The 25013-nt window shown below is 39.1% G+C and overlaps 1 protein-coding gene across 4 annotated transcripts in view; it reads left to right on the top strand.

The window, feature by feature from the left end:
- The window catches only part of TTLL11 (tubulin tyrosine ligase like 11), a 118001-nt gene that overhangs the window by 57950 nt on the left and 35038 nt on the right, over positions 1-25013 (top strand). The window contains exon 7 of one of the 4 annotated variants that reach the window (XM_073314937.2): positions 23836-23958. The exons of the other annotated variants lie outside the window; for them this stretch is intronic. Within the exon in view, the coding sequence (XP_073171038.1) occupies positions 23836-23958 (123 nt within the window). The remainder of the gene's footprint in view (positions 1-23835; positions 23959-25013) is intronic. 4 annotated transcript variants of the gene reach the window in all.

Raw genomic sequence — 25013 nt, 5'->3', positions numbered from 1 at the left:
TTTACTCCTTCGTTTTCAGCATAGAAAAGGCTGCAGCATTTGCAATTAATGATACATATTTTCTTAAGTCTTGGGACATCCAGTATTGGAGTATGGACCAAAGCCTGCTTGCTTTACTCACACAAGTTGGCATGCTGCCATCCTTTAGCGCAGCATTACTCAAGTGAGTAAGGTGAGCAAGATTTAAGCCAGTGTGTCAATAAATTTAATCTCACCATCTCTCTCATGTTGGTAGTTCTTTGCTTCTCCTTTCCATTTCCTCCCAAAGGTACCTGCACTAACATGAATCTGAGATTCTGCAGTCACTCTAGGCTGATTATTCATTTCTTTGGGCCAGATTTCAGCTGGTGTAAATGGACTTGGCTTCCTTGACTCTTACTCCCTTGGTTTACACTGATTTACACTAGAGGAGAATCTGGACGTTCCATTATACTCCTTGGAAGGTAGCTCTATTATTGCTTAAGGGTCTGCCACAATTCCCATTATAAACTTACACCATAAAATGTGTTCTTGGTTGAAAGTTGGTTTACAGACTCTCAGCCTAGGAACATTATATAATGTTATAGGCAGGGCTGGTAGCTCCACCTAGTATGAAGGTTGCCCAATACTTCCCATCATAAGATGCTGTTTTCAGTTGTTTATAACTTTTTGCCAAACTTTAATCAGGCTGAAATTTTCCATGCCAGGAGTGCACCTCAGGTTTCATTTCTTTTTGAAAATTTCAGCCAAAACGATTCAGCTGTTTCTAAGAATGAGACTAGGAAAAGATAAATTGTTTTGCTCATGTTAAAAAATTCGGACATCTTTTTCTTTAGGAAATTCAAGTGCCTCCATGCTTTGGTGCAGGGACTTGAAATTTGGCAAGGAGGTGGCCTTTGTGCCAGGAATATGCCTTTTGGCATCCTCATGAAAATCTGCCCAAATTTGGGCAAGTTCTAAGCCTATGAAAAATTGCAGTTCACAAATGCTCAGTAGAGACTTGCTTTGAGCTCTGCAGGTAAATTCCCTGAAGCTGTCATCTACACTGGGCATGCTCTAGCCTGGGGCTGAGCGGGACTTTCCCTGGAAATGATAATGTAATTAAAGACTGTATCATAATGAATGGTCACAAGGAGGATGAATGAAGTTTGCACAGGCAACCTGGCATTTCCTAACTACCGAGTTCTTGACTTAACAACCTTAATGTTCTTTTAGTGTAGTTTGTGTGTGTGCAGTATGTGGAGGTGTATATGTTTAATTTTGGGGCTTTATTACAAGTATTATTCCTGGATATCAGGTTTTACCAGTTTGTATTACTTAAAAACAGCTCTATCTTTAAATTAGATTTTGCAGACAATTAATCCATAATGTAGATCAGCCAGTAATTGCTTTCATTTTCAGTAACCTCCCCTGTAGGTAAATATTTCCTTCTTTTTACACATTTGTAAATTATGCATATCCATTTAAGTTTGTAATGCCTGTGTGAAATGTTCCACAATAAGAGATGTTGTGAGTGTGATTTTATTCTTGGAAAAAACAGGGAGTGCTTTATGATAGAAACCTTGAAATCCTTAGTTTTCTGCACAGCTTTTGTCTCCAAATATATGTGACACCTAAAATTCTCTTGCACTGGAAAAGGTGTTAATCTGATGGCCGATCACATAGTTGGGAGTCAGAAGTAAAATATAATGGTGGTGAAAGGTGTCCTTAGTGTAAACGTGAATCCGGCTCAATGAGTCTTAATGGTAAAAAGTACAGAAAACATTTCCAGGGGAGAGAAACCAAACAGACGACTTCCTGTTTTTTTTTCTTACGGTAGAAACTTTAAATTAATTTAAAGTAATTTTATTATTTTTAAAAGGAACGCAATGGAAGAGACAAATAAAACCTTTTTGTTACGACTAGACAGATGATATGTTAACTGTGCATATTAAATGAAGTACAGTGTTGCAATACAGTAATATTAATGAAGAAAAGCAGATTTACTTTAAAAAGGTTAAAAATTTAAGAGATGCTCACTATCACTAAGTATTATCTTATCAGCCCGTCTTTGTTACCTTTGATTCCTGATGGCAATTATATCTGTGAAAACTAAATTTAATGCCTTTAATGATGATTGTATTTTGTGATCTCTGTATGTGAAGAGAGTTTCAAAACAAAGGACTTTAGCCACTGTTTCTGTCATAAATAAGAATCGTTCATATTTTATATTGCCTTTGTATGAAAACTATATACTGTCTAGGAACAAAATGACACGGATCAGATTTCTGTTGACTAAAACATTAGTTAGGTTGGTGTCTCCATTCTGGTTCTGGTTGTGGAGAGAATGACGATGTATATGGTTAGTCAATGTAACTTCTGTGCCAGTGAAAGAAAATTTGCATTCATACTTTGAATATATTAATGCAAATAGTGTAAATGATTTATTGTGGTTTGTTAGGGCCATTACCACAGTGTCCCTTGAAATATTGGCTTTGTTATAGTCACAGCACTAAATAAAAACAAATTAGGGCTGTCAAGCAATTAAAAAAAATTAATCTTGATTAATAGCGTGATTAAAAAAAATAATAGAATACCATGTATTTAAATATTTTTGGATGTTTTCTACATTTTCAAATGTATTGATTTCAATTACAACACAGAATACAAAGTTTACAGTGTTCACTTTATATTTATTTTTTATTACAAATATTTGCACTGAACGAAAGAAACAAAAGAAATAGTATTTTTCAGTTCATCTAATACAAGTACTGTAGTGCAATCTCTTTATTGTGAAGGTTGAACTTACAAATGTAGTTTTATGTACAAAAAAAACTGCACTCAAAAATAAAACAATGTAAAACTTTAGAGCCTACAAGTTCACCCAGTCCTACTTCTTGTTCAGCCAATTGCTCAGACAAACAAGTTTGTTTACATTTGCAGGAGATAATGCTGCCTCTTCTTGTTTACAATGTTGCCTGAAAGTGAGAACAGGCGTTTGCATGGCATTTTTGTAGCCAGTGTCACAAGACATTTACATGCCAGATGCACTAGATTCATATGTCCCTTCATGCTTCTCCCACCATTCCAGAGGACATGCTTCCATGCTGATGACGGGTTCTGCTCGATAATGATCCAAGCAATGCAGAGTGACCCACGTTCATTTTCATCATCTGAGTCAGATGTCACCAAGAAGGTTGATTTTCTTTTTTGATGGTTTGGGTTCTGTAGTTTCCACATTGGATTGTTGGTCTTTTAAGACTTCTGAAACCATGCTCTACACCTCGTCCCTCTCAGATTTTGAAAGGCACTTCAGATTCTTAAGCCTTTGGGTCAAGTGCTGTAGCTACTTTTAGAAATCTCACATTGGTACCTTCTTTGCGTTTTGTCAAATCTACAGTGAAAGTGTTCTTAAAATGAACAACATGTGCTGGGTCGTCATCCGTGATGGCCAGAACACGAAATATATGGCAGAACGCAGGTACAACAGAGCAGGAGACATACAATTCTCCCCCAAGGAGTTCAGTTACAAATTCAGTTAATGCATTATTTTTTTAATGAGCATCATCAGCATGAAAGCATGTCCTCTGGAATGGTTGTCAAAGCATGAAGGGGCATATAAATGTTTAGCGTACCTGACACGTAAATACCTAGCCATGCAAACACCTGTTCTCATTTTCAGGTGACATTGTAAATAAGAAGCGGGCAGCATTATCTCCCATAAATGTAAACAAACTTGTTTGTCTTAGTGAGTGGCTGAACAAGAAGTAGGACTGAGTGGACTTTTAGGCTCTGAAGTTTTACATTTGGTTTTTGTGTGCGATTACGTAACAAAAAATATACATTTGTAAGTTGCACTTTCATGATAAGCAGATTGCACTACAGTACTTGTATGAAGTAAATTGAAAAATATCATTTATTTTATCATTTTTACAGTGCAAATATTTGTAATAAAAATAATATAAAGTGAGCACTATACACTTTGTATTCTGTGTTGTAAATTGAAATAAAATATTTGAAAAATGTAGAAAAACATCCAAAATATTTAATAAATTTCAATTGGTATTCTATTGTTTAACAATGCTGTTAAAACTGCGATTAATTGCGATTAATTTTTTCCCCTTTGATAGTAATGCTGAGGTTTGCCCAAAATAATTATTTGAAAGCATATTGCCTTTGACCAAAAGAAGAAGGATTCTGTGTTGTAAAAGGGTGCCATGCTTTACCCCTTGGCCCCAACCCTACCAGGTCTTAGAGCTTGCCCCTGCATTTCTTGTTCACCTAAAATTCACACTGACTTCAATGGAGGTGCAGGGTCAGACAGTCTGTATGGCCTTTGACCTAGCTTGTTGGTATGCAAATAGCTTTGAAAACTCTTAATGTGGCTATGGAATTGCAGCTTGTACTTTCTGTCCCCTCAAGAATGACACAGTCCAGAAACATACTTATTTTAAAAATATGACTGCTGCAATCTGGACAATGTTATGATGAATAGATCAGCCAGGTGCTGGCTCAGATACATCACCTTCCATGTTAATAAAGGCTACAAATCATTTCTGTGAAATAGGGCTATGTGATATTACCTTATTAATGTTAGAATAAGATGGAATAAATTAATGGATAGATATAGATTATGTGCGTGATTCCCACAGCAATTTTTTTCTATATACAAATGTGTTCTAAGAATTAGTTATTTGTAATGTAATAAAATATCAGGTCTAAGAATGTGAATTGTGGTAGCAAGTAATTTTTCACTCTTGGTGGAGTTGTGAATTATGGAGTGAGATTAATGATTTTATAATTGCCCCATGTAGTTATAAGAAAAACACTGTTCATTTATGTGTTTTCATTTCATTTGATGCAAGCCATTAATTACTGCTCTGAAACATATAAACACCAGTTCTTTGATATTGTTAGTTCTCAGCAAAGAGCACTCCATCTTTTTCATGACGTATTGGAAATAACTGATCGTTCCTCTCTTCAGTTCCAGCACGTAGTAAGTTCGCTCAGATGCATGTCTCAGGAAAGGCTCTAGACATCTTAAAAGTCAGGTCAGCTCTGGTGTTGAGAATTTCAATAGAAATAGAGGCATTTTTTCATAATGATTTTAAGATATTTTTGAATAATCTCAAAACAGGCTGATTTGTCACGCTACAGAGCTTCTGAGATGAGCAACAATCTGGAAAAAGGGGTAAACAGTGAGGGGGCAAAATTTGCAGATGAGACAAAATTACTAAAGATAGTTAAGACCCAGGGAGACTACAAAGATCTACAAAAGGATCTCTCAAAACTGGGTGACTGGGCAACAAAATGGCAGACGAAATTTAATGTTGATAAATGCAAAGAAATGCACATTGGAAAGCATAATCCCAACTAGGCATATAATATGATGGGGTCTAAATTAGGTGTTACCACTCAAAAAAGAGATCTTGGAGTCATTGTGGAGAGTTCTCTGAAAACATCCACTCAATGTGCAGTGGCAGTCAAAAAAGCGAACAGAATGCTGGGAATCATTAGGAAAGGGATAGAGAATAGGACAGAAAATATCATGTTGCCTCTATATAAATCCATGATACGCCCACATCTTGAATACTGTGTGCAGATGTGGTCACCCCATCTCAAAAAAGATATATTGGAAAAGGTTCAGAAAAGGGCAACAAAAATTATTAGGGGTATTGAATGGCTTTTGTATGAGCAGCGATTGATAGGACTGGGACTTTTCAACTTGGAAAAGAGACAGCTAAGGGGAGATATGGTTGAGATCTATAAAATCATGACTGGTGTAGATAAAGTAGATAAGGAAGTGTTGTTTGCTACTTCTCATAACACAAGAACTGGAGGTCACCAAATGAAATTAAAAGGCAGCAGGTTTAAAACAAATAAAAGGAAGTATTTCTTCACACAATGCACAGTCAACCTGTGGAACTCCTTGCCCGAGGATGTTGTGAAGGCCAAGACCATAACAGGGTTCAAAAAAGAACTAGATAAATTCATGGAGGATAGGTCCATCAATGGCTATTAGCCAGGATGGGCACGACTGGTGTCCCTAGCCTAGGTTTGCCAGAAGCTGGGAAGGAGTGACAGGGGATGGATCACTTGATGATTACCTGTTCTGCTCATTCTCTCTGAGGCACTGGCACTGGCCACTGTTGGAGGACAGGATACTGGGCTAGATGGACCTTTGGTCTGACCCAGTAGGTCATTCTTATGTTCTTAATCGTAAGGATCTTGTAGCGATCCATAGACAATTGCATAACCTTAATTCTGCTGACCTCCACTTGCAACCATGAATTCTTTCACCATCTTTTGAGAAACTGAGAAATCATTTAGTGACTTTTGAGACTCAAAGCTTTGTTCACACTGACATTTCACCTGTAATCTAATTGGTTGTTATAACATTTTAACATTTTGAGTTCTTTGTGAATGAAGAGTGTTCAAAATCAGGCTAAAGATTGTTTGGGACCACTGGAAAAATTCCATTTGACACTTAGAAGATCTGAATGTAAGTGTAGAGGACTACACCAGGGAACTGCTGAGATATTTAGTCTCTTACCCAATGATTTTTCGTACTTAAATTATGTATTTTCAACCAGGAACCTCTGAAATCAGACATCAAAAGTTGATATAAGACCCTTTTCCAACTCAAGAAAATACTGATAGAGAGATGAGAAACTCAACACCCTCTAAACCATCACCTACCCTAAGCTATAAAGTGATGTCTTTAAGAGAAGAATGTGGAAGAGGAAGGTGAAACAAATTTAAGGGCCCACAGAAATGGAACGGGAATTAGGAAACAGAATTACGGCTGGATAAAGTTTATTTAAGAAGATGAATTAGGGAGTATCTTAATTTGCCTTTGGGAATGCAAATTAATTTTACAGTTGGGCACCTCCAGTGGAAGTTGTTATTCCTACTAATACAAGGGTTAGAGGAGGACAATTTTTAAATTCAAGTCCCTGACCTGTGAAAACTATACAACAGATACTTTTGATACATTTATGTGCAGTGCTTCTTGTTTTATAGACTTGTTAGTGGGATGTTGGAATTGCATGTATGGTTTTGGGTCTGGATCTGGAAGAATCACTTTAAATGAAAACATTTATTCTAGGATTGCCATCCTTTCCTCTCAGTCAAGGTAATCATCTTTGCCACAGTGCGTTCAATCGATAGTTATTGTAACAAACTTGTCTGCCAGGAGAGAGAACTGGCCTGACTCTCAGTGTACAAGTACTGCTACTTGAAAAGAAAAAAATGAATGGCCCTCAATTTGTTTGATTGCCTCGAACAAGCTACTGCTTAGACTCCCAATTTAATATCAAGGTCCTTCTCGCAGGTCACTGTTTTCTGGTGTACGTTGAAGGTAATAAGATGTTTATAGGCTTGAGGAAATGATAGCTACGAACTGTAGACATTGACCCAAGACACTTTATTTGGACAGTAAATGTTCCTGCCCTCCTTTGACACATGCACATTGTGTGCAGTCAAGAAAATGCTTGTCATTCTAACAGAGATTTCTTTGGGCAGTATTTTGGACATTGTCCTCCTCTTGCTAGAAATACATCCCACTTGAGTCTTTGAACTCTCCATTCTGAAAGCAGGATGCAGTGTTTTTTGCTACTTGAGTTCCATTGGATCTGTATGTCTCTTTGCCAAAACTCCTGTGTTGCTTTGAACATTTGGAATTCTCTTTCTGGTATACGGGGATACTGAATAACTACTTCAGTAAGGCTCTCTGATGGTTTTTTCCACTCTGAAGAAGGGATTCACTTTAAATCATTAAGCATGTCCATGATAGTTGGAAAGGACACTTTTCTCAACATAATTTTCTGGTTTCCTTTAGTTACAGAAATATTATGTGAATTCTTGGGATAAAATTTGAAAGCCATATATAGTACTGTTGTTCTAGCAAGAGACATAACTCTCTGTCATAATTGAGTGGTAAATGCAAGTGTTTATTTTTTTAGCATTTGGCCTTTAATGCATGTGGAATGAGAAATGAATTGGAGATGGAATTAAGAGATCATTTCTCCAACTTTGCAAAACTTTATCACTCTCATCGGCTCCAGGCCATTGAAAAGCTAGTCCTTCTTAGATACCACACATAATGAATATGAATATTAGGTCATCACCATATCTGGGGAACTGTTTACTTTCCTTTTTCCATTCATATTCACATAATAATGTAAAAGGACTGCAAAGCAGGATTTTAAGGGACAGCAAAATTAAGTGCTTAGGGTTTTGGCTTGACTTAAGCACAAGCACTGAGCAGAAAAATAATATTTTCCCTCTTTCAAATATCCTTCAGGTGTCAGTTCTGCAGTATCCTGGTTTTATTACATCCATCACAAGCAGCTTAAGGCTTCCAAAAACATAGTCACAGACAGATGTTGAGCCTGTTTGGGGATTAGAAATATCCTCTTCCATTAAGTATAAATTAACTTAATCACCAGGTATGAAAGATAAGCAGCATAAACAGCATTCCCTGAAGCTTTCATTAAAATTAAAATTCTATTTAAAACTAGGCTTGTATTTTCTACAGTTTGATCCCCCTTCAAAGATATTATATCTGCTGTAAATTTTTACAGTGACAGTGACAGAAATTAATGTATTGGGGGCAGCCATGTACTATATTATTTAACTTCTACTGCTAGTGTTACTTTACAAAGGGGACTGATTGGCTTATTTTTCAGTAATAATTGGTCTCTACTCCCTGAAAAAATTGGGAAGCAATGAAACTGTTTCCTAACCTCCACAGAAAGAAAGTATAAAGCCACATGACTTGCAGCAGTGTGATCACTGGCAGCATTTTTGGTGTCTATAGAGTGCATCCTCTTCAGGGACAGGGTTACTACTGATCAAATGCAGTTTCAGTATTGTTCCCACTCCATTGAAGAGCATTATAAAGCTTCTTTTCTGTTGTAACATGGAAATGATTGCTCTCCAAAAATAATCCTCATACGGAAGAAATACTGTGTTCTCTATTGTGCTGTAAACCATGTGATGGGCTAATTTAAGATCTTGGTAATTGTAAAACTTGATGAGACAATTGATTTCCTTCTGAGGCATCTTGTGTTTTTGATTTTAAAGTACATATTAATACAGAAACAAAACATATTGTGAAGAAACAATAGGTTGCATGAGTAGATAAAGATGGAAAGCGTAGAAGTGCATATAATTAAGATCTCAGTGAAGTACTATTAGAAACAGTATTAACTGAGCAGGTCTAAATCTACTATGAATAATATCTACCTCTAGGGAAAATATGCAAGGATTGGGGACCAAATTTCATCATCTTTGTTCCACATTGAATGCTTATTAGAGTACAATAGACTCTTTCAGTGCATGTTACATTCAGATTCCATTATGTTAGTATTTGATTGTGTTTTACAGCACTCAAAAATATTCTAGGCAGTATTGTCAGCAGAATCAGTTACATCTAAAGTAATAAGCTTTTAGCTAATATTAATTTTGTTATAATTATTCTTTAAATAATTTGAAGAATACATTTAAATAATTAGATAATTTAAATATATCTTTAGAATAAGAAAATTAAAACATTTTTAATCTCATTTAGTAACAACAATAGTATCTTGTATTTCTTTAGCACATAGCATCTCAAAATGCTTTTCATAGATTAATGGATTAAGACTCTCAGAAATCATGTGGGGTTGATGAGTGATACAGCTGGGGAAACCTGAGGTCAGGCAAGTCACTCTGTGGCTGAGTTGGAAATAGAACCCTGGTCCCTGTGCTTTTAACCTTTCTGTCTTTCATCACTGTGGTGTGCTGTCGTACTCATTTCTGCCAAATCACACTTGTTCCCTTGTGACTTCTTAAATAATCAGAACCATTCAGAGTGTTTGGATATACTCTAATCTAATCAGGCTCGTCCCCTGTGCCACTGGGGAAGTCTTAATGCTCTAAGCATTGGGTTTGAAATGCTTTAACTGTCTGAAACTTCCGGTTTAAATCTCAGGAGAGCCAACTGAGCCTTTCATGCATCCAAAATAGAAAGATTAGAATCAAAAGATTTTTCTATATGTGAGTCTTTGAGACCTTGAAAAAAATTAGGTCCTGTCTGCGCAGTAAGATATTAGCGATACCAAGCAACCTACCTGCTAAGGAGAGTAGGGATTTACTCCATTGTCCCTGGCCAAAACTTTATCTTTACAATGTGCAAGAGTAAGGAGTCTGTGGGTGGCTGCATTTCACTGGTGCCTGTGGGTCAGATTGCTCTTTTATGGAATGTACATGATTAGTATTCATTTATTGTGGAATATTGGAAATGATTACATAAGAATGGCCATACGGGGTCAGACCAATGGTCCATCTAGCCCACTATCCTGTCTTCCGACAGTGGCCAATGCTAGATTCTTCAAAGGGAATGAACAGAATAGGGCAGTCCTCAGGTGATCCATCCCCCATAGTCCAGTCCCAGCATCTGGCAGTCAGAGTTTTCTTCACATCAGAAGACATTCTATCCAGCATCTGAATGGTAATATATACTGTAGAGTAGAAGCTTGGGGTCAAATCCTGCCTTCACTAGGGTGACCTGGTGTCTGGTTTTCGACTGGAACACCCGGTCGAAAAGGGACCCTGACGGCTCCGATCAGCACCACTGGCCGGGCCATTAAAAGTCTGGTCGGCAGTGCTGCAGGGCTAAGGCAGGCTAGCCCCTACCTGTCCTGACACCGTGCTGTGCCCCGGAAGTGGCCAGCAGGTCCGGCTCCTAGGTGGGGGGCCCACGGGGTTCTGCACACTACCCCTGCCCCAAGCACTGGCTCCACACTCCCATTGGCCTCTGTTGATGCAATCTAAAATTGCCTTTTTTGCAATAGCATTGCATTGTTGACTCATGTTGAGAGGTTGTGATCCACCACAACTCCCAGATCCTTCTCGGCAGTTCTGCTGCCAAGCCAGTTACCCTCCATTCTATATTTTTGCTTTTTGTTTTTTCTTCCCTACCTGTGGCACCTTACATTTTGTTTTTGACGAATTTCATTTTATTATCTGTACCCCAGTTCTCCAATTTATCAAGATCCTTTTGAATTTTAGCTCTATCCTCCACACCCAGCTTTGTGTCATCTGAAAATTTGATCAGTATGCTCTCTAATCCTACATCCAGGTCATTAATAAAGATATAAAATAACACCAGATCCAAAACAGATCCCTGTGGAACCCCACTTGAGACCTCCATAGTCATACATTCCAAGGCCAGAAGAGACTATTGTGATCATCTGTATGACACAGGCCCATAGAACTTCCCCAAAATAATTCCTAGAGCAGATCTTTTAGAAAAACAGTCAGTCTTCTTTCAGAGTAGCAGCCGAGTTGGTCTGTATTCGCAAAAAGAAAAGGAGTACTTGTGGCACCTTTGAGACTAACAAATTTATTTGAGCATAAGCTTTCGTGAGCTACAGCTCACTTCATCGGATGCATTCCGTGGAAAATACAGTGGGGAGATTTATATACATAGAGAACATGAAACAATGGGTGTTGCCATACGCACTGTAACGAGAGTGATCACTTAAGGTGAGCTATTACCGGGGGGTGGGGGGGAACCTTTTGTAGTGATAATCAAGGTAGGCCATTTCCAGCAGTTGACAAGAACTTCTGAGGAACAGTGCGGGGTGGGGAAAGTCAGTCTTCTGACTTTTCTGTATTATTATTGATAATTCTATCATTTCCATCTGGTAATGGACCAATACCATTCTCAGAATTCTTTTTGTTCCTAATATATTTAAAAACTTTTCTTGTGCTTTATTCTGATAGCCATAGATTTCTCCTTGTCCCATTGCTTCCCTTCTCAATTTTCTACAGTTCCTTGCTTCTTATACATATTCATTGCTTCTCCTTTGTTCCATTTTATATATTATGTTATTAATTTTTAATGGCTGCTTTCACTTCCCTTCTAAAGTAGTCAGTTTTTTAACCAGTACAGTCTTCTTTCTTGATTGTGGGCTAGTGGCTTTTGGGGTCTCTGTTCTTAAATGATTCCCAATTATCATTCACATTTTTCTGTGTAAATTCTTCTTCCCAGCTGATTTGGCTCAAAATTGTTTTCAGTTTTGTTAAATTTACCCTATTCTGCTTAATTCATGAGAGTGGAACTTGGCTCCCACACAGTGTCCCACTGAAGTCCTAGGTTTGTATTTGGCTCTTTAATTTGGAAAGCTAAATACCTTATTAAGAGTGATTTTTGTACCCACTTCGAAGTAGAAAAAATAATTGGTAAACACTCTGGAAAGTTGTCCGCATTCCTAGTTTCAATAGTTGGAACGTCGTACAATTAGGACTCTGATGTGCATTGAAGTTAATGGTAATGGAAAAAATGGAACTCTATTTAAAAATATGACGGCTGGGTTCCATTCACAGGTCTGCCACTGACTCACTCTGTGACCTAAGGCAAGTTACTGAGGGCCTGATCTTCAAAGGGGCAGAGTTACCGTATAACTTTTCCTGCTTTCAATGGAAGCTGAAGCTCTTCAGCAGCTCTGAAAATCAAACTGTTAGCCTCCCTAGGACTCCATAAAGGTGATAATAATTACTTGCTTCAAAAGGGTGGTGTTAGGCTTAGTTAATATTTATAAAGTGCTCTCAGATCCTCAGATGAAAGGTGCTATATAAATGTGAATTACATTTAAACCAACCCTATGTCTTATAAATAGATGCAACTAATTCCGAGATGTCTATTTGTCTGCCTATTTGTAAAAGATGCATTGGCTAGCAGTGGAAGATTGCACAAGCTGAAGCTTAGTAATCATTCTGCTTGGTGAACCACGAATCTGTGCATTACAGTTATATAATCTAGAGGCACTAAAGGCATGAGTAAGCTTCATAATATCTCCTATGCAGGATTCACCATTAACATATGCGGTGGCCTGCTGCATTGTCCTTCAACACTAGCACAGACATAAAATATGCATGCAGGATGTATAGCAAAATCTCTCAAGTGGAACAGGCTTTTCCTGTCTATTCCTTCCACCTCCAAGTTTGTTTCCATGTCCTAATTGCCTTTATTGCATGTCCAGAAGTGAGCGCTCCTCTGTCATGCCTCTGTCTCTCATCACATAGTCTAGGTGATTTTTCCCCAAGGAAGTTCCATGGGTTTAAAGCAACTGCTACAGGCATAAGGAAGGAAAACAATTCCCCTTAATTTTTTCACCCAAATGTGGCTACCCCGGAGTGGGTTACTGCCATCCTCAGGGTTCAGGGGTATAGCACATGTATGTTTCTGGTGCAGAGTGTTGGCCTGGGGTCACATTTGGCAAAGATTTCCAGGTTGAGATTGTTTGACCCTGAACCATAACCCTGTGTATCTTTGAGGTCTGCCCCATGGTACTTAACGTAAGGTACCCAGATGCTACAGTGGTGGGTGCTGTATATAAATAAATAAATGACCATCTTCTGTGTAAGCTGTAAATAGCCTGAAGAATTTCTAATTCCAAACAAATAAGCCATTTTCCCAAATTTACAGAAATGTAAATATACCAGAAAATCCTGAATAAATTAAATTTTGACAGATAATCTGGATTTCAAAACAAACTGACAGATTGTTCATTTATAAAATGTTACCAGTGAAATTGTTTTCTCATTGAACAAATACTCTGTACCTTACGTCTGTCCTCTGTGGCGTACAATGGTTTAATTATTTTAACTAGATGCTCCAATCAGTAAACATGGCAGGGAACTTCTCATTTTAATGAGACAGTAATGTTCTGTTCTTAGACCTTTGCTATTTATTTTTATCAATTACTAGCAGTAGATGCATTTACTAATAGACTGAATACAGCTGAAATACTTTGTGGACATGCCAGTGCATAGACCATGTGAAATATCACAGAGAAAAAAATTAAGATTTTCGGTTGATGTAAAATGTCTTAAATGCAGAAGATAAATGTTATATGAAAATGTATGTAATGACTTGGATATAAATTAATAATGGAGAGCCAATTAATAACATTCTGTTATCTCTGAAAATGCTCTATTATTATAAAATTGCTTCAGAGTGCTGGGTGTAATTTGGAACTAGTTGGCTGTCAACAATCCCACGATTGTAATGTATGATTTAACTCGGCTTCTAGAGATAGGGACCATGTCATCTTCTGTGTCTTGTACAGCACAGAGTATGCTCTCTTAGGTGCTTAACAAATAATACATACTAACAGTAGTATCCTCTTCCATTAACATCAAATGTCACTCCCAACATGATAACATTGGTTATTTGCAGTGTTTTTGTAGCCATGTTAGTCCCAAGATATTAGAGAGACAAGATGGGTGAGGTACTATTTTTTTATTGGACCGAATTTGTTGGTTAGAGAGACAAGCTTCCAAGCTTACACAGATCTCTTCTTCAGGTCTGGGAAAGGTACTCAGAATGTCACAACTAAATATAAGGTGGAATAGATTGGTAAGCTTAAGGAGTTAACACATGTTGTAAGAGACCATTAAATGTGAAGTGGGCAGGTAATACCTCTGAAGTCATAGGACAAAAGAGGGTTAGTGGGTTATGGATTGTTCTATTGAGCCATAAATCCAGTGTTTTCATTGAGTCCAGGATTTTTAGTGTCTAGCAAAGTTATGAATTTAAGCTCCCAAACTCTTCTTTTCAAGGTGTTATGCAGGTCTCCCTTGAGAATGAGGACTGAGAGGTGCGGTATGGAGTGATTGTTTAGTGGAAAGTGTTTACCCACAGGTGATATGGTGTTTTTATCTTTATCATTTTCCTGTGTGAATTCATATGAGAGCGTTCTGATTGTCTTGCTTCACCCACATAGTTGTGATTGGGGCATTTAGCACATTGGATGAGGTACGCCACGTGTTGTGATAGGCATGTATAGGAGCCATGCATCCTGAAAGGTGTGTTGTGGGGCATATCATCGTAGCAGTGGAGATATGTCTGCAGGTTTTGTATCTGTTGTTCTGGCATGGTATGGTGCTACTTTGAGTTGATATGTCCTGGTCTGGGGGGAGCTTTCTTATGCTGATGAGCTTGGTGAGTTTGGAGACCAGAAGAGAGGGTTTGGGAAAGATTTATTTCAGGGTGTGGTCCCCATCGAGTATGGGTTGTAATTGTCTAATGGTACCCTGTATGAGTTCCAGTTTGGGGTGGATACTGGATCTATGAAAATAAGTATGGTGATCCTTAGGTTTCTTGTGTAGAGTTGTCTGGGGGGGGTCTTTTGTTGAAGTTGATTGTATTGTCCCGGAAGTTGATGCTGGTGTGGGAGTGTTCTAGAGAGAATTTAATGGATGGGTGGTGGTGGTGGTTAGAGTTGTGATGGAAATCTATGAGGCAGTTTAGGTCGTCTGTCCAGAGGATGAAAACACCATCATTGTATTTCAGTTATAGCATTTGGTTTTGTGCTGCATTTGTCTAGCAATGTTTCCTCAAGATGGCCCATGAAGAGGCTGACATATTGGGGAGCCATCCTAGAACCCATGGCAGTTCCTGTGGTTTGATCAAAGTGTTTGTTGTTGAATGTAAAGTTGTTATGGGTGAGGATGAAATGGATGAGCTTGGTGATGTGTTTTGGGTGGAGGTTGTTAACGTTACAATATTGTCCATTGTCTTGGAGATATTTGAGACAGGCAGCATTGCCATCATTGTGAGGGATGTTGATGTCTAGGAAGGTGACATCCAGGGTGGCAGATGTGGTGTTTTGAGGGAGGTTGTTAATGTGCAGATTTTTTGGAGAAAGTCGATTGTGTCCTGGAGGAAACTGGCCCTTAGTGTGGTGAGTGGTTTGAGGATGGTTTCTGTGAGCCCGATATTCCTTCAGTAAGAGTGGCCCCTGTGGCCATGTTCTCCTTCAAGAGCTGCTTCTGCTGGTACCATGAAATGTGGACAAATGGGGGCAGAGTCTTGAGAAAAGGAGACAAAATTTTCAGATGAGCTGAACCTAAACTATGGGACTTACTCCCTCAAAAGATGAGAATGACCACAGATCTTACTGCATCTAGGACTAAATGCAAAACCACACTCTCTCTCTCTCTCTCTCTCTCTGGTAACAGATTCCTAGCTACTGATATGGGAGACAAGATACTATGCATCTGAAGAAGTGAGGTTTTTACCCATGAAAGCTGATGCTCAAATAAATCTGTTAGTTTTTAAGGTGCTCCTTGTTGTTTTTATAGATACTATTGTTTGTTTTCAGTTCTTGGGAGGTGCTCAAATACTACAACAATATGTTAGAATGTACATACATTTGTCATGCAAAATCTCCAGCATTTTTGAGCTATATTAGTATATCCATTGCATTGAGAATAGAGACTCAACTGAGGGAATAATTAAAGCTTAAGAATCCAGAACACTGCATTTCCTTTTATTAGGTAAGTAACAGTCAGCTGATGCAAAAATTGCTTAATCTTAACTTCTAGCAATGCCCCAAATGGGAAATACACCAAGTGAGCATTCTTGGATATATTAATATAGCAACTCGTTCCCAATTTTACTCTGAACTTGACAGCTAAATTTTAGATACTGGTATACACAATGTTGTGAATCTTGAAACCTTTAATTAGTAGTTGCAAATTTGTTTGTCCCTCAGCAACTTGTATTTGCATAAAGATTAAGGCCAGTAAGAATGAAGGGGATATAACACAGACAGGGAAAAAACATTAATAAATTAGTAATCATGTATAAAAGATAAGTAGTCTTAGATGTCATTTCCATAAGCTTTATTTAAAATTGAAATTCTTTTTTTAAGATGTAGTTAATATTTTCTCCACTGTTGATCCTTTCTAAAGAGAGATCTGTCATGAGCTACAGAATTACAGAAATTTAATGTATTGAGGTCAGGCATTAATATGTAAATTAAACTTTGTTTTTATTCCGTATGCCACTATGAGCATTACCTGATATTTGACCTTTTGTTCATTTAGCCCAACTCGACTATGTCAGTCAAAACAATTAATTCTAAATAATATCTTCAAAATATATGGTTCAGTTGCCGTGCCCTGCCCCAGTTCTCCTTGGCCAGAAACCCAGGAGGAGGGGACTAAAGGAGAGGAAATCTCTGCAAGATTCTCGTCCTGGGGATTTGCCCCAGATTGTTCCATTGGGGTGGATTCCTCACCAGCACCATCATCCTGTAGAGCACTCCCTAAAAAGTATATTCTGATCTCTGTTGTTCACAAAATGTTCTTTATGAAACTTCACTGTAATGGCATCTGAACACATCTTACTGCTTCTGTGTTCAAAGAATATGTTATTAATCACCAGTACCAAGAGAAGAATGATCTGAAAGCTCTAGATATATGTATCAACCCATTAGATAAAATAAGCTGTTTCCATGACGCACCCAGGGCTAAGAACCACAGCAAGAGGAAATCTAATTTCCTTCTTTCCTTTTTTTTAATTATCAAGGTTCAAAGTGGGGTAGTGAGAATTTGAATTGCAATACACAGTGTTCTAGCAAGTATGTTAAATGTGTAATTAACAAGTCTAGTAGGCATGTTTGCATGTGTAGCTACCAGTGCACTTCCAGAAGCAATTCAGAAAGTCGGTTTTGGTCTAAAAAGGCAGGTATGGTTTGAGTCTTCACCACATTAAAACTAGCCTCTTTCCATATGCACCATCTTGGCAGTTGAGTTCAACTGGGACATTCTATCTATCTGAGGGGGGTTGGTAAGAATTTTAGGGGACTGAAGTCCTAGAGTTTGTTCCAACTTTTGGTCCAGCAGAGACAGTTTGAAGTTTAGGGTATGCTTGCAAGGCTCAATTGTTGCTTGGAGTTTAGACTGAGGGAGAGTGCCAGCATAGTGCGGGATGTTGTATGGCAGGAGGAGTTCCTTCTTTGGTTGATTAGTCAGCTTTGTGGCTTGGTAGTTTGAATTATTGTAAAGTTGTTCATGCTCTCAGAGCAATGTAATTTTACATAAAAATGAATCTCAAGGCTTGACCCTGCACAGCACTGGTGTGCAACACGCTGCATCCAGGCACAAGGTGATGAGCAGAACAAAGAATATAGGGGAACCCACCCCTGCATTAATGAGAACAACCCCCAGGTTACTTCTACCTATCAGTAAGAGTATGTATGTGAGCCAAGATAAAGGACAGTGCTTAACAGCGTGGATGAAATCTTGGTCCCATTGAGATCAATGACCTAACTCCTGTTGATTTCACTTCATGTCCCTTCAGACACGACCATTCTCTATCCCTGTACCCCACTGCTTTGTTATCCTGCATATTTGAGTGGCTGTGGAGCAAGCCTGAAACGTATCTAACTATGGTTTGTGTTTAGCCTTATGCCCATGCATAGCATCCAGTCACACTTAACACTGCAGCGTAACAACCTTGTGCATTAATGCAGGGACTTCCAGAATCAAGGACTGAATGAGGCATTGCTTGGAAGTTGCTTTTTGGAGCAGGTGAGAAATGGATGGAAAATGTTGCATAGGAGTCTTGTTGAACATCAGGTTTTGAGTTTGTGTTTCCTCTTTAATTTATTGTACCGTACTTCACAGGCAACATTAGAAAAATGGGATATGTCTTGTGCTCATGTGTATTTTGCAATTAGTTGTTGAAATAATGGTGGAAATGGAAAAGGAAATTCTGCCATAAATTGTCTGTGTGATTGCTCTCTCCTTGGCCTTTGTTTCTGGAATTTTTTTTATACTTTCTCCTCTTCATTAATGCACATATGACAGTGCTCACACTGTTCCTTGATTGAATGACCCTTTGGGAGTTATGTCATCCAGTTTACCCTTGTGTTGCATAAATGGCAGATGGCAGCTGAAAAATGTAATGATGCATTTGCAAACAAGGAAAATTTATCTAGCAGTAGGGTAGGAAAATATGTTGTGCATTGTTTCCTTGGCCAAAAAAATGCAGATCAAACTTAAGCTGACTGTGTGTCTGGCTCTGGTACACTTAGCTAGGTAGCTTTATTTAATTAGCCACATTAAGACCACATATTTAAGTCAACCAGTGAACAGAAATTGGTTGTGTAAAACTTGAAGGGATTAAATCTCCAGAAAGTAAAACTACCAATTTTGGTATCTAGGGTAATAACTGAAAATTGAGCTTTGAATATGTTTTTTGAACATGTTTGTGGTTAATATGAGCATGTAGAATAGGCCACTTTATGCTGATTAAATTTCACAGATGTGGGTGAGAACTCTCATGCTTGTAGGTTGCTCATACAAGCCTTTGACTTTAGTATGGTTTATTCTTAGCATGTGTATAATTGTTTAAAATGCAAAATTCTCAGACCTCATCATTACCACTTTGAATTACTTTTCCTCACAGTTTGAATATATAATATTATTAATATAATTAAGCTCTACAGCATATCAAAATAGAAATATTGTAACAATCCGAGAGAAAAAGTAAATGCTAATACAAAACAAATTAAAACTAAATTTTATTGTGCTATAAAAAAACAACGAAAGGTCTTTGAAAGAACTAAATTGTCTTTTTACTTAATGCAACTTCAAGATTTAACAATGGAGGTTTGAATTAAGTATAGTTGTTCTGATCACTGCATTAGGAAAATCTATTAAGAATTAAAATCCTTCATTCTAAGGTGTATGAGACATCCAATAGTGCTTGGAAAAAGAAATATGTTTTTGATAAACTTTTTAAGTTCTAACTGTGTTTAAGAGCTATTCTAATACAAGTTTCAAATAGTAAATTGGTTTTCAGACATTTTTACCCAGGTTCCCAAAGGAGCTTGGTGGTTTACAGCCATGTTGACTAGAGAAAGAAAGAAAGGAAATTCTAAGTGAGAACTACATTGAAGAACCCGACAGCAATGCCTCTATTTTGACATTATTTAATAATAATAATAATTTTCTGTAACCCATATTTTGGCCTCTTGGCTAAGATCAAATGTTGTCTTCAAATGTTGGATGTAGAAGCCCTCTACACCAACATTCCACACAAAGATGGACTACAAACCGTCAAGAACACTATTCCCGATAATGTCACGGCTAACCTGGTGGCTGAACTTTGTGACTTTGTCCTTACCCATAACTATTTTACATTTGGGGACAATGTATACCTTCAAATCAGCGGCACTGCTATGGGTACCCGCATGGCCCCACAGTATGCCAACATTTTTATGGCTGACTTAGAACAACGCTTCCTCAGCTCTCGTCCCCTAACGCCCCTACTCTACTTGCGCTATATTGATGACATCTTAATCATCTGGACCCATGGAAAAGAAGCCCTTGAGGAATTCCACCGTGATTTCAACAATTTCCATCCCACCATCAACCTCAGCCTGGTCCAGTCCACACAAGAGATCCACTTCCTGGACACTACAGTGCTAATAAACGATGGTCACATAAACACCACCCTATACCGGAAACCTACTGACCGCTATTCCTACCTACATGCCTCCAGCTTTCACCCTGACCACACCACATGATCCATCGTCTACAGCCAAGCTCTGCGATACAACCGCATTTGCTCCAACCCCTCAGACAGAGACAAACACCTACAAGATCTCTATCAAGCATTCTTACAACTACAATACCCACCTGCGGAAGTGAAGAAACAGATTGATAGAGCCAGAAGAGTTCCCAGAAGTCACCTACTACAGGACAGGCCTAACAAAGAAAATAACTGAACGCCACTAGCCGTCACCTTCAGCCCCCAACTAAAACCCTTCCAACACATTATTAAGGATCTACAACCTATCCTGAAGGATGACCCAACACTCTCACAAATCGTGGGAGACAGGCCAGTCCTTGCCTACAGACGGCCCCCCAACCTGAAGCAATACTCACCAGCAACCACATACCACACAACAGAACCACTAACCCAGGAACCTATCCTTGCAACAAAGCCCGTTGCCAACTGTGCCCACATATCTATTCAGGGGACACCATCACAGGGCCTAATCACATCAGCCACACTATCAGAGGCTCGTTCACCTGCACATCCACCAATGTGATATATGCCATCATGTGCCAGCAATGCCCCTCTGCCATGTACATTGGTCAAACTGGACAGTCTCTACGTAAAAGAATAAATGGACACAAATCAGATGTCAAGAATTATAACATTCATAAACCAGTCGGAGAACACTTCAATCTCTCTGGTCACGCGATTACAGACATGAAAGTTGCGATATTGCAACAAAAAAACTTCAAATCCAGACTCCAGCGAGAGACTGTTGAATTGGAATTCATTTGCAAATTGGATACAATTAACTTAGAGAGTGGGAGTGGCTAAGTCATTATGCAAGGTAACCTGTTTCCCCTTGTTTTTTCCTATCACCCCCTCCCCCCCGACATTCTTGTTAAACCCTGGATCTGTGCTGGAAATGGCCCACCATGATTATCATAAACACTGTAAGGAGAGTGGTCACTTTAGATAAGCTATTACCAACAGGAGAGTGGGTTTGTGTGAGGGGGAGTGGGGGGAGAAGAAAACCTGGATTTGTGCTGGAAATGGCCCAACTTGATTAACATACACATTGTAAGGAGAGTGATCACTTTAGATAAGCTATTACCAGCAGGAGAGTGGGGTGGGGGGAGGTATTTTTTCATGCTTTGTGTGTATAAAAAAATCTTCTACACTTTCCACAGTATGCATCCGATGAAGTGAGCTGTAGCTCATGAAAGCTTATGCTCAAATAAATTGGTTAGTCTCTAAGGTGCCACAAGTACTCCTTTTCTTGTTGTCTTCTTAGTTTACGATCTAAAATGTCCCCTTTCTGGAGACTAATAGCTTCCACTTTCAGGGAGATTTTGTTATTAGTAATAATCATGTTTGTTAGGTCAGTGCCTAAGAGCCAACCAATGCTGGGGCCCTGTTGTGCTAGGCACTGTACAAACCCGGAGTACTAGACAGTCCTTGTCTCAAAGAGCTTACACTCTAAATAGGTCTTTTCCATCTTTAACCCCTTAATCCTATCTGTAAGAACAAGCAGCCCTTTGTTCTTCTTCAAGTGCTTGCTCATGTCGATTCCATTCTTGGTGTGCGCCCACCCACGTGTGCGGTAGTTGGACTAAGCAGGCCCCACTGCAGAAGATCCTGGATTATCTGCTGCACCTCAAACTCCCAAGTTTTGTCCCTGTCATCGATCAAGGTCCACCTCGCTGCTGTCTTGGCTTTCCATCCTCCATTCCAAGGCAGGTCGATCTTTGCTCATGACATGATTGGACTTTTTTTTTGAAAGATCTGTAGCATCTCTGCCCACAAGTCTGGGATCCCATCCCCCCCCAGGACCTGAATCTTGTGCTGTCGAGGCTCATGGGGCCTACCTTTAAGCCTCTGGCTTCCTGCTGTCTCCTGCTTCTCTCCTGGAAGGCTTTGTTCCTGGTCTTGATAACGTTGGTCTGCAGGTGCTTACTTCGGAGCCACCCTATACGGTCTTCTACAAGGATAAGGTACAGCTGTGACCGCACCCATAGTTTCTGCCCAAGGTTGTTTCCCAGTTTCATACTGGCCAGGACACATACTTACTCATCTTCTTTCCAAAGCCTCATGCGTCAGATGAGGAGTGCAGGCTACACACCCTGGACGTCAGAAGGGCGCTGGCCTTCTACGTAGATTAAACAAAGCTGTTCCGTAAGTCAATACAGTTCTTCATTGCGGTGGCAGACAGCATGAAAGGTCATCCAGTGGCTGCTCAGAGGATTTTGTCCTGCATCCGCTACTGCTATGAGCTGGCAAAGGTGCCTCTGCCGGCGATCATGATGGCACACTCTGCTAGGGCACAAGTGTTGTCAGCAGCCTTCCTGGCACAGGTACCAATCCAAAGACCTGTAGGGCTGCTACCTGGTCATCTGTCCCCTTATGCACTGACTCAGCAAGCTCGATGATGTTGGCTTTGGCAAAGCAGTGCTGCAAGCTGCAAGACTGTGAACTCTGAGTCCACCTCCATTGATACTGCTTGTGAATCACCTAGAATAGAATTGACATGAGCAAGCACTCGAAGAAGAAAAAACAGTTACCTATCTCTTGTAACCGTTGTTCTTTGAGATGTGTTACTCATGTCCATTCCATTACCTGCCCTCCTGCCCTTCTGTCAGAGTTGCCAGCAAGAAACGCAGGGACAGTGCCTGACATACCAATGCATGAGCATGGCACTCAAGGGGGCGCCACAGCCGGCCCTACAAATAGCGCTAAGGCAAAACTCTCCGACCACCGCGCACATGGGCGCACACACACCTAGAATGCAATGGACATCTTGAAGAATAACAGTTATGAAAGGTAGGTAACCGTTTTTTTTCCTCTGAATTAGGGGCCAAATGGGAACCACTACCTTCTCAATCACTTTTGATATGAATATTAAATTGCTTGTCAAAGGTGAAATCCTTGAAATTGTTTGAAAAGAACCCATGATCAGTGCATGCTTGCTTGAAGATAGGTGTTCCCATAGCTATCTTGGATTCTTCTGGAGCCACACGGACATGTATTCATTTTCAGTATCCCACTGGCAACTGGTTAAGGAGCAAGCAGATAGTTTGATTACGCTGGATAAAGATTAGCTCTAGCTTCATACTAGAGATTCCATAAAACTTAGACAAATGTCCTGGATCAAAATCTTGAAAATGAGAATTGAAAAGGTTAATTTCAAAACTGTAATATTTATGTAGGAAAAAACAAACCCCCAAAGTAGATTATATGAATTGTCCATCCTCTCCTGTAGCTACAAGCTGAAGTCAAAGCTGCAGACTTTTGGTGTAAAGAATGCAAACAACATAGGGGCAAATAATTTCTTAAGGAAGATAAAAATATAAGCAAAATACTGTGGTTGTGTGTAATATTTATGATTTTAAAATTGTCTGTATTCATATATATTAGGCACAAGCCTCAGGCTGCTGGCAAACTGCCAATGTGCCCTCAGTGTACAAAGGTTGGACACCTGGGCTTCATTAGCTCTGAAAAATGACTGTTTGCATTTGATACATTAATAGCCTCTGTATACTTTTTAATTTCAACCTTCCAGATACCTGTATGGACTCAAAGCAAAGATTTCCTCCAGTCTCAAGCAGATTGCCACAATCAAATCTTCAGTTTTCAAAGTTTGCAATAGTCAGGTATTCTAGTGATGAGGAGATGTGGTCACACTTAAAGGGCTAAGAGTATGTGCGATAACCTGCAACTTTTTTCTTTTACCAGTAGATACGATCAGTTAGTACGCATCTAAAGTTTCTGTCCCTATGCTACAGGAAACAGGACAAAGATGATCCATAATGTGGCCATCATCGGTTATAATGGCAATAGCACTAAGCTTACTTGACTGAGTCCCTGGGGTGGGAAAAATGTGAGCAGTGAGAGGCAGTAACAGACCGGAGAGGAGAATATCGGAAGCACAAAGGACAGCTAGGTGTTCACTGGAAGTTGATTGCCTTATTCCCAGTTGTGCCTTTGTAACTCTCCTCCCTGCAAGTGTCCAGAATGCCGTGTACAGCATGGATGTCTTCAGCTAATACAGAAGAGAGGGAAGCACTCTGGTGATTAAATTTCCCAGTTAACAGATACCTTAACTTACTAATGGCACAAAATGAAATTACTCCACCGGTGTTCATAAACAGCATAGTTAGTAAACAGCATGTGACTTTATGTAATTGTCGACTTCTTGGATAGCCAGTAAATTTTTTAGCTAAACTGTACATCTTTTTTAACCCAGAGAGAGACAGAGTATATGTTATGTATGCAAGTGATAAACTCAACAGGATGTTATTACAATAGTAACTGAAGTGGTACTCAGAGTAACAGCCGTGTTAGTCTGTATTCGCAAAAAGAAAAGGAGTACTTGTGGCACCTTAGAGACTAACCAATTTATTTGAGCATAAGCTTTCGTGAGCTACAGCTCACTTATGCTCAAATAAAGCTTATGCTCAAATAAATTGGTTAGTCTCTAAGGTGCCACAAGTACTCCTTTTCTTTTTTTGAAGTGGTATTAGAGATCAGCTGGGGACTCAGCTTTCCCAAAACCACATTCTGATTGGCTAATTGGGTTTTTGTGATGTCATCATCATGCACCAATTGGCAATGTTGAAATGCACACAATATTCTGGGCCTGTGCCGCTTATGGTTTTCATGTTCTCGCCCATTAACTTTTAAGATAACCTTTGGAAATGGGCTTGCA

Source organism: Lepidochelys kempii, chromosome 16, assembly GCF_965140285.1.
Source record: "Lepidochelys kempii isolate rLepKem1 chromosome 16, rLepKem1.hap1, whole genome shotgun sequence".
NCBI classification, from domain to species: domain Eukaryota; kingdom Metazoa; phylum Chordata; order Testudines; family Cheloniidae; genus Lepidochelys; species Lepidochelys kempii.
Note: the sequence above shows the minus strand (reverse complement) of the source record. Positions and strands in the feature narration are given on the sequence as shown.